The sequence below is a fragment of the Cupressus sempervirens genome, chromosome 7, assembly GCF_028749045.1.
Source record: "Cupressus sempervirens isolate cs-2001-9-10 chromosome 7, ASM2874904v1, whole genome shotgun sequence".
Classification (NCBI taxonomy): Eukaryota; Viridiplantae; Streptophyta; class Pinopsida; order Cupressales; family Cupressaceae; genus Cupressus; species Cupressus sempervirens.
This window is the reverse complement of record NC_143124.1, coordinates 23447795-23458944: the sequence shown is the minus strand read 5'-3', so window position 1 is coordinate 23458944 and position 11150 is coordinate 23447795. Positions and strand designations below refer to the sequence as shown.

General features: G+C 35.7%; 1 protein-coding gene across 1 annotated transcript; it reads left to right on the top strand.

Annotated features, from left to right (window-relative positions):
* Positions 1-6900: 6900 nt before the first annotated feature.
* On the top strand, positions 6901-8024 carry LOC149545238 (uncharacterized). The gene is made up of 2 exons (XM_089793821.1): positions 6901-7076; positions 7194-8024. Exons 1-2 carry the CDS (start codon positions 6929-6931, stop codon positions 7784-7786), a joined length of 741 nt encoding a protein of 246 aa, XP_089649947.1. The 5' UTR covers positions 6901-6928; the 3' UTR covers positions 7787-8024.
* Positions 8025-11150: the final 3126 nt, after the last annotated feature.

Sequence of the window (11150 nt, the reverse complement as noted above, 5' to 3'; positions counted from 1 at the left end):
GGGCGGCTACCACCGGTGTCACTGTAGCGGAGGAGGTGGGTTGGTGATGCCAAGGTGGTGGTGGAGTGGTGGCCACAGGCGAGCTGTGGTGCGGTGGCTCCATGGTGCCGTTCCACTCACGGGCTGTGCACTAGTGGGGACGTGGTGGTGGCTACTTGGTCACATGTTGGAAAAACAATTTTTTAAATTATTTTTTTGAAAATTGCAATAAATGCGTCTGTACGGCCTCCCAAAAAAATTTTGCTTGACGCCATGGAAGCCAAAAAAGACAAATTTAATGTGGATCTTGACTATAAACGGCCTTTCGAATCCAATGGTAGCATCCGTTTGAGCCCAAAGTGCTCTGAAAAATTGATCTACCTCCCAATTGAATAAAAAAGCATAAACAAAATAGGGTTTGTGTCTTTGAATCGTGGCTTCAAAAATCATTCAATAGAGAAGTAGCAGGGGGGCTCTGATACCATGTAGAAGTTGTGAAAACCAACTTCATAGATTGCCAAGATCACCTGCATGCAAATAACCTGCTGAAGAGAAATCGAAAAAAGAAGGAAAAAATAGAGCTTAGAAAAACTCAACTAGATGAGAGAAAAACTATATTCCAAGATTGATTGAATGAATGCTTGAAAAAAGAATTACAAGAGTTCAACCTTAAAGGTGAACGAGAGCCCTAAAGCCTAAAAAAGCTAGGTTGCACAACATAATTAATATACAATATTAATTATATGCACCTAAGAGATAACTTAAGAAAACTAGAGTAATAGGAAACTTATTTAATTAAATCAAAGTGATTTAATTAATAAGTATAAATAATTAATTACTCTAACATCTACTACATGCTAGCATTCTTTAATTTCAATCTCAATTCAAGGTTTAATTCCTAAAGTGGGGTTCGATTGATGTTAACAAATCCCCAAACAAAATATAAAAGGCTTTTTTATTTTGTAGGTTTTAGATATTAGAAGAGTGAACAAGTTGCAAATTTAGATACCCTTTTTATCATTCTAGAGAAAGAGACAATCTATATAAAAATTGAATGATATTTTAATGTTTTCAAAAATTTATGGATGATTGGAGGAGAGATTCTTCTTTAAAATGTTTAATTTAATTTTTTAACCAAGAGACATCTTATAGTGCAAATATGATGTTAGATGAAAACTATTAAATTTGGGTATTTGGAAATTTGAAATGTTATAACAGTTTTCATTATTTGGTTATGCATGTCCTTTATTTGGGATGTTGAAATATGGAAAAAAGGTCATTTATATTTTTTTGGGGTGGTAATTAGACCTTTTATTTTAAACAATTTTTAGAAATAGAAAAGTCAAATTTTTTAATTAAATTTTTTTATCAATTCTTGTTAAAATATTTGGAAAAAAACTTCATTATTTTAAAGATATTTAACAATTTTACATCTTTTGAAAATTCAAAATAGAAATGTTATGATGTCTAAATTAAAAGATCAATATAATTTTGAAGTATTTACATCCATGGGAAAAAAGAGAATATCAAATTAAGAGAGGATAATAGATCACTAAATTGGAAATGGAACTTAACATGGAGAAGAATAAGAAACAATTTTAATGATACCAAAATATAAAGATGGTACCAATAAGGGTTGAAGGAGGAAAGGTAAGCTTACGTGGAGAGATCTAATGGGTTTCAGTGGTCAAAAAACATAAGAATTTGTACCCATGTTGTTTATGGGAATCAAATATGAATAGACATGCCAAAAATGTTATAGTTGAAGAAAATATGAAGGGAAGAACTAAATTTATAGAAATAGAAGTATGAGTAATTAAACCATCCAATTATGCTGATATAAATAAGATGTTAACCACCCATATTTACACAATGATAGATATTCTCCTTAAACATGAAGGGAAGATTGACGAATATAATATTTATTATGCATCAAGTTGAGAAAGTTCAAACATAATGGTCCTCTAAAGATATAACATGTGATAAGGATTTTGAATTGAAAAGGATGCAATATTCAATGTATTTAAGAAGAAAATTAAAATAAAATATGCAATATGTTATTATTATAAAGGCAAGGTTTTTTAAGTAGTTGATAGTAGCAAAAAAGATGGGGGGCTAACCCCAAAGTACAAATAAGGTTGAGAACCAACCAGAGGTTACCTCCTAGAAGTCTATCCTATACCAACTTTAAACATCAAAATCCATAAAATTTTAAGAGCCAAATTGTCATTAACCATAGTCCTCAAACTACTATGCATAAGAAACTTAATAATAAACTAGCAACATTTAAAAATTGTTCATAATTTCTTCTAGATTATATTGTGTTGATATTTTAACTGTCAATGTTTCAAATCACACTGCATGATACATCAACGGGATGAGAGAGAAAGAGCATTTAAAAACATCACTGCTATTGGTCCACTCAATCGACATAGTCCAAAAAACCCCATGGGGTGTAAAGTTTAGAAACATAATCATAAAAATAGAAATAAAAAACAATAGAACTTGGGCTAGATGCCCTCTTCCTTCTCCTAGTTACCATTCTTCTTTTCCTCATAAGCTTCCCCCATCAAATCCTCCTCTTCAACTTTCACTAGTTTGTCCAAGATAGTTTTCAGCCAATCCTCTACCAAGAACCCATAAATGGATCGGGTTGTCTCAATAGTCTTTCCCATGTCATGTTCCTCTTTGTTAGCCTATAGGAAGTAGCGGGTTGTGGCAGTGGAGTGAATAACCTTGGTAGAGAATTCGACTAGGGTTTTGATTCTATGGCATATAGTGGTATGGTTATCCACTAGGTCCCTCATAGACATCTCAAGCCTCTCCAAACACATCTTGGTGTGACTATGTTTGTCTTTCTTCCAAGTAAACTTAGGGTTAGCCTTCCTAGGAGAATTCATGTCTTCTCCCCCACTATGAGCTGCGGTAGCTTCTAGGGTATCAAAGACATGGGAAGGGATGATAGAGCTAGGGATAGGTTTGATGTCCTAGTGGTGTTTTGTCTTTTTAGAAAGTTTCTCCTCACTATCAAAGGAGCCATAGTTGGATTCATACTTCGGGTGGGTCTTGAATATCTCCATCTAGAGATGCTTGTTGTTTCTCCTATCATATAGTTTTCCCTTCTTGGAATCTAATTTTGACTCAATAATGCTAACATTAACCTCAGGATTAATTTTGACCTCAATGACATGACCTTTCTTTGGCCTCTTAAGAGTAGAGCTAGGGTTGGGGTCTAAGGAGGTCTAAGGGGTGATAGAGGCTAGGGGGTTGAGAAGGAGAGAGGGATTCTAAGCCAGATACTAGATGAAAATTATATTCATTAGGCCTTGGTGGATAAGGTAGAAGGGTTCCCCCCCCTCGTGTTTCCTTCTAGCCTTAAAGATACTATCCTCCAATAAGTGTAGTAACATAAATGGAAAGGAGATAAGGTCAAGATTTTTAAATTGATTTAGTATAGGAAAATGATAATAATATAGTACTTGATAGCAATCCTCCAAGGTAATGTATCTAATAATCGAATAGCAAATGGTATCACAAGGCTTAGGTAGGGTAGCCCATGCAAACCCACCACACAATCTAATCAATTCCTCCTTGGATTTGAAGAATTTATGCAAACTCACCTCCTCATTGACCTTAGGTTGCCTCTGCTATTTCTTGGCATCTAGTGGAAAATCCCCAACCCTTGCAATATTTCTTCAAAAATCTCAAAACTCATGTCATTAACCATAACTTTTCTACCCTTCCAAGTTTGATAAAAATGTATCGAGATGACCTCATTGTGTTTAACCATGTCAATATAAGGTAAAGGCCCCCCTCTTGTAAGTAGAACATTGTTGCTTCCCTACTACTAATACACTCCAACACACCCACTAGTTCAATATGGTCCCTAGTGCCCATATTGTCACCTAGGTCCACAACCATCTCCTTTGACGACATAGCCTTGCACTAGATTTTTGAGTTATGAAATATAAAATTCTAAGCCATAATGAGAAAATTAAAAGGCATTACGTAGTCATCATGAATTTGCAATGTTTCCCAAAATAGTATGTGTGGGCAAATCATTTCCGTCTACAAATGATCATTGCACATTGTATCAAGTATGGGAATTAACCAACATATATTTATGATAATTATGAAATCGATCTTTAAATCTCACTGAATTGCCCTTCTACATCCTTTTACAGTAGTTATCAATGTTCACAATAGTTGGAACATAAATGTTAATCAACATCCAAACATGCCAAAAAAACCCTTTACTGAGTGACCACATCTAGAAGAGGAGACCTACCACCTAATTTGATATTTCATATGTCATTATTGAAGGTCTGCTCCCTTTCCATAACCATTTGAGTTGATGATGACAATAAACTAGCATCATCCCATTCCACAAACCACATGACACTGTGGTCAACTTTGGCAAGGTCATTCACCTCGTAGAGTAGATACATACCTTGGTTATGTTATACATTAAAGAGTATGTGGAACAAAAACGTTATGATATGGACAAATATCAATCTTTAATGTTCAGATTTTATGAAGAAGAACACCAACCTTGGTACAATCATGAATGTTACCTAAAGGAAATTATTGATTTTTATATGCCACATTTTAAATTATTGGACATAAAAATATTTTATACCAAAAAAATTAATCAAAATAATCAAATTTGAGAAAGTGCAACAATATCAAGAGACTCCAAAAGTTTACAATAGTTGAATACCGCATCTCCTAGTAACATTTAACTAGCTACTAGCTATTGAGTATATAGTTTATTATAAAAATATTGACATGGATTTAGTGGAGATAGAGGTAGGATAAATAATTAGAGAGAAGATTGCATAGGTTATTTTGGAGGAAGGAATGAACCACCCTTGACATTGATAGAATCTAAATAGACAATAAACCAATGCCACCTCACTTTATTTCACTTTAGTACATTAATGAGATCAATTGAGTTAAAGGTAATTAAGATTTATCATGAACACAAAATAACTAAATCAGAAGTAAGCTTATGCTACCGAAACACAAAAATGTTTACTCTAACAAAAATAAAATATTCTTCACTCAAGGCCAATTGGTGGACTCTTATTTCATTGTCCTAGATGCCAAAGTGATCCCAGACAACTCAATCCACCAATGTCACACACACGCACGCACGCACGCACGCGCGCGCGCGCGCGCGCGCGCGCACACACACACACACACACACACACACACACACACACACACACACACACACACACACACACACACACACATTAGCAACTAAAAGTGGTGTAGTATGAGGCTAAATTACACTTGCAAAACTTAAAATACAATAAATGTAATAACAAAAATTAAACTATGAGGTAAAAGTAACTATCATGAGACAACAAGAAGAAATATGTTTCACAACCCAATAGTATAATAATCCCATAAAGTTACTCCATTCTATTCCTTAGACCTACCCACCTATTGACAAGAAATATCATGTTTTTGTTTTCCTATTTTTGCCTCCATCAATAACTAAGATACATTGTATAATTATATATGATAATCTGATAAACAATATAAATATGATATATAATGATTGACTTGCATTGATATGATGGAAAATAAATTGAATGAACAAATGCAAGGGATGAAATCACTTATTTTTAATGTCAAGAAGTTGGAATATGGTGGATTGAAGGTTGCAACAAGCTTAAATGTGATGGAGATGGTGGAGCTATGATTCTAAATGACTAATGAGATTAAAAAAGACTATAACATTTGTCCAAATTGTCAAGAGATCATGGAAAGATATTTTAAAATCAAGAAGTTAATTTGAACCAGTAAGATAAGGAAAATGAGGCAAAATTGGAAGTTTAAATAGGTTAGGAGGAATCCTAACTTTTCTGTCTACCACAAGGCTTGTTACATTGTCAAAAACAAAGGAGTAATGTCTTAATGACCACTTTTAATCTTTACATTCATGGGACTCATGAAAATCTTCGCTACATATGTGTATCTTAAATCAAATAAGCCAAATGGCCGAGTCAAGAAAAACATGGGTAATGTTTTAATGACCATCTTCAATATATAGATTCATGGGATGAGTGGGAATCATGAGAAACTTAATGACATATAAGTATCTTGAATCAAATAAGCCACATGGTTAAAAAAGATGGCAAGTAAAGTGGGATAAAATGGAGACTTAGGTAGAAATTTAATTTTGGCTAAATTGATGGCGCCATATGGTGTGGAATTTTCAAGAGTGTAACTTATGATGTTAGAGTCACAAAGCATCGATAAATGATAGATTACAGTTATAACATAGAAATAAAAGAGTATAAGATATATAATTCTCCATATGCAAATGTAGAAAACTAATCAATTTGTAAGTGCATTTTCAATTCTATTTATCCATTTAAAACTTGACTATTTTTTTAAATATAATTTAGCTTAATCTTTAATCATTTATAAACCTATGTATAACTTGTAAATTTACACCTATTATTTAACAAGTCGAAAGCTTTATTTCCATTACAATTAGGTAGCGATAATTTTTTAAACTTTTAGTTATTTTTTATGTCCTTCATGAAAAAGCATCCAATAGAGACGGAATGAAACTAGCAGAGGTAAGAAAATTCAAACATATGAGGCACAAGATTAAAATTCGTAATGAACAGAAATATTACTTGCCTACGCATATTTCAGCGTAGCCGTCACATAGAGAAATATTCTTCAGGCGAAGAGTACTACGGTCGAAAAGATGTCAGCATGGAGATTAGGAGGAGTTATTCAACATATTACAATCAAATAAGCAAGCAAACGAAGGTGTTGGTTCAACTACATCACATTCACCGTAACAACATTATCACCTACTCTGTGACACACAGCTCCGATTATCAAGCTATAAAAAGGAGACTCAAGAATAGTATCAAACACTCAACACAATATGGCGTCAAATAGCATTAAAGTTGCACCGATGCTTCTACTAGGAATCCTCATTCTCTTTACTTCTACTTTTGTCAGTGCCACCTATGAAGAAGGTATCCAGAAGACTAACAATGTTGTGGTGAAGGGTAACGTATTCTGTGACACCCAACTATCAAAAACCCCCTACATCTTGCCAGGTAAATATGTAGTGTAGTTTATTTATGATTAATATGACATCTTTCTTAGTTTTCATCGTGTCCATCTGTTAGATGTCTTATCATGCCAAGATACTGATGAAACGGAATTGGGTGCAGGTGCAATGGTTGCCGTGGAGTGTAGAATCAACAGCAACAAGAAATGCAAGAGCGGGCATAGCATGGTTTATGTTGAAGGAGAAACAGATGAAAATGGAGAATTCACGGTGGAGCTTCCCATCGTTCAAAACCTTAACCCTAAGAAGTCATGCTCAGTTACACTTCTGAGCAGCCCACATGAGTTGTGTGACATACCCTCAATCATTGCATCCTCCCAACTCTCCCTAACATCTTCAAATCCCAATGGAATGCACACCTATCAGTCTACTCCATTATTCTACCGTCCATCCAAACAAGAAGCTATTTTTTCCTCACTTCCTCGTCGTAGAGCTCTGCAATTTGGCATTCCTCCGCTACCCAAGTTCAGTTTTCCTCCTCTTCCTTCCATTCCTTCACTACCCAAACTGTCTGTTCCACCTCTTCCAAGCGCTCCCCCACTGCCCAAATTGAGTGTTCCTCCCCTCCCTAATGCACCTCCTCTAAACATTCCCTCTATTCCACCTCTTCCTAAACTTACTTTTCCTCCCCTACCCTCTTTCCCTTCCTCATTTCCTCCATTTCCTTTTTTCACTCCACCTTCACCTTCCAAATGATGAAAATCCCTACTTTCAAGCTTGGGACTTCGAAACTATTCTTCAATCGTGTCATTTTTATATATGTATTCCCGTAGTGTGATACTTGCACCTGGTTCATATATTATATAGAGGATAGGATTGTGCTATTGTTATATCAATTGTTTGGAATAATTGGCTACACTGATCTCATTCGACAGCATTCGTTTTGTAACTTAATTTTCAATGTTTAATTTGAAATTGTTAACATTTATGTAAATTCAAAGGTTTAGTATGAATTTTGTGGATTTCTTTTTAAAATGAATGGTTTGGTTACACTCTTATGCATTTGTTTCAGTAGTTATTATAAAATATTAAAAATGTTTTTTCAATAAATACAATATATTCAAATTAGATATTCTAAAATAATTTTGAGCATGGAATTCATTTTGTACAATATGAAATTTAAAATAAGATGAACACACATAACTTCCATAGAAATAATACAATAATGTGTTTCAATCAACATCATAACATATGTTATGACAGTGTTCATACTTCTATGACTCGACCGCCTTTTGCTGTTCTTGTTTAAATTTTGAAACCAATCTCATGGTAGGCCCTAAGCCTCCTAACCCTCCACCATGCCCAAACTTGCATATGGTGTTAACCCTACTTAGGCATTTGGATGTTTCGACAGATAGGTGTGGGGCCGTTGATGTGGATATGAAGAAAATCTCTAGCCCTACTCCCTTAGGAAATCAAAAACCTGCTAGTGCTCTTGTGGAAGGTGGAAAAAAGATGACAGTTGGGACCCCCGCTGGGTGGAAGAATGCACTAGTGGGTACCAATGTGGCTAGAGATTCAATGGTGGATCCCAAGATTACACATAGTGCTAATGGGTCAGTAATCTCCCTTCCAGATACTTTGGTGGACAATTTGTTCCCTTCAGACCCACGATAGATATGGTCCAAAAGTGGGTAGGCCAAAAATGGAAGATTAAGGGAAATGTTGGTATTTTTGCAATGCCAAGTGACCTTTTTTTTAATATCAATTTCACTATGGACGAGGATATCAATTTAATAATTTCAAGAACTTGGTATTATAGAAAGCATTGCCTTGCCTTAACAAGGTGGCAGCTAGCCTTTGATGCTAGCATAGAGCTCAACAAGCTAGTTCTTGTCCGGGTACAATTATCTAGACTACCCCTTGAATTTTGGGACAAGAAGATTCCAAGGTGGATAGGGAATTCTTTTGGTCATTCTATTACTATGGACATAGTGACAATGCAAAAATCTAGAATGGTGTATACTAGATTCTATGTGAATGTTGCATTGAACCAAGCTCTCCCGAATATGGTCACTCTGTTAACCTAATAATGGTTTTTGACACTTGAGTGCCAATACACTTACCCACTCTATATTGGTGCCAAGTACACCATGCATTTCGAGTTAGGAAAGACTTCAGGTGCCAAGTGATCTTCATGTGCCAAGTAGTTTTTAGATGCCGAGTGAAGATCAGATGCCGAGTGTTAACAAGTGCCGAGCAACATAAGGTGCCAAGTGTTAACAAGTGTCAAGCAACATAAGGTGCCGAGTGTTAACAAGTGCCGAGCTATCCAGGAAACAACATGTGTCGAGTATCAGCAATACTTCAGGAGCCGAGTAACTCAGAGTATCAGCATAAGAGTTTGTAATTGCACAAACTATGATGCAAACAGTTTTTGCAGCTGACATAAGGCAAATCTCGAAGGATTTAATAATGAGATCGAATCTTTTATTTTTACTATGCAATCTACATGCAGCCAATAAGAAAAATGATGAAGGCATGCAACCAATAGAAGGAGTGCAAGTAATAAGCGAAAAATGAAGATTGAATATGGATCATAGATCCATACCTAACCCTAAATTCTCAAATGTCTTTATAAGGAAGACAAAATTTCATTGTAAAAAGAAGAGTGGACATATAAGGGTGCACAAGGAAATCTATTTTTAGAAGCGAGGGTTATCAGATCACAAAAGGATCAAGATCAGAGAAAGCGGAACAGGTGCCTGCATTCAGCAATCAAGGATTGTAATTTATCAAGTTCATTATACCTAATACTTTCTAGCAATTGTATTAGAATTAAAATCCTATGGTGATAAGTTAGCTTAACAGCTACTTCGTAGATCCTTTAATTAGGTGATTAAATCCTTTAACAGGGTGACACTTCATGTAAAGTGTTTGTAAAGCCTCTAACCAGGTCACTATTAATACAGTGTAAAGCCTTTAACAGGGCAGGCCTTTAATAGGGTAGACCATCAGAAGTGGTTGAACAATATTGCTGCAGTAATTTTTGTGGGTATCATCCCCACCCCAGTTTTACCTTCTTATTCCTGGAGAGTTTCTGGGTTACCAAATTCCAGTGTTATGAGTTGTTGATGCATGTGTTTAGTTTCATGTTTACTTGATGTATTTACATGTATGCAATTTACTTCCATCTAAAAGTTTTATTGGCTAAAGTGTGATACTTCTAATTCACCCCCCTACCCCCCCCCCCCCCCCCCCTCATAAGTACTCTTTCCATATTTGAATATTCCAACACACTCTAAAAACTAAATGGGGAGAGAAATGCTAACCTATAGAATATGAGAATGCGAGATTGTTCTATCAGAAGTGTGGACAATTTGGGCATGTCATAGTGGACACTAAAGCTCAATTACAGAAGGAGAAACAAAAGGAAGGATCCCCAGGAATTGTAAAAGAAAATTTAGGGGAATCCTTGGAAGATCCATGGCTAGAGGAGGTTATTGCTAGCATTCAAATCTTGGAGGCTAACAAGGATAGCCCTGTCATAGGGTCTGAGGGGCTAAGTGAACCTAAAGTAGGGGAAGCTTTAGATGAAAAGAAGAAAATGGAAGAGTATCCATTTAGACAAGAGATGAAGGAATTAATAAGGTCACCTTTGAGGGGGCCTCAGGAAGGTGAGATGGTGGAGGAAGGAAAAATAGTGGTACACCACTCCCTTCCTAGTTCTCTAGCTAGTCTGAGAAGCAAGGGATTACAGAAACAAAACTCTCTAGATTGTAATACCCATGAGAGTTTATGCACCCCTCTAAGAATTATGAAGCCCTCTCTAGCAAAGATAGTAGCAAAAGTGATGAAAAGTTTAGATAAAGTGGAAGTTGAAAAAGAACAAAGCCCCACTTCCCCATAGGTGGGTGATAATGAGGAATGGGAAGTTCAAAAAAGGAAGAAAAAGGGGGGGCATACTAGATGTAGGGACATGTGGTACAACTGAAAGACCAAGTAGTAGAGCAACCAAGACAAAACAAGCCTCAAGGGACATGGCTAGTGGTAAGCAGCTTACACTAGAGACTGTAATAAGAGGTAAGAAAGGAAATTTCTTTCTCAGAACTTAAGGGAC

Coding starts and splice junctions, on each gene's coding strand:
- LOC149545238 (XM_089793821.1), top strand. CDS start 6,929: ATGCTTCTACTAGGAATCCTCATTCTCTTTACTTCTACTTTTGTCAGT. Junction 7,077..7,193: donor AACCCCCTACATCTTGCCAG/GTAAATATGTAG, acceptor AATTGGGTGCAG/GTGCAATGGTTGCCGTGGAG.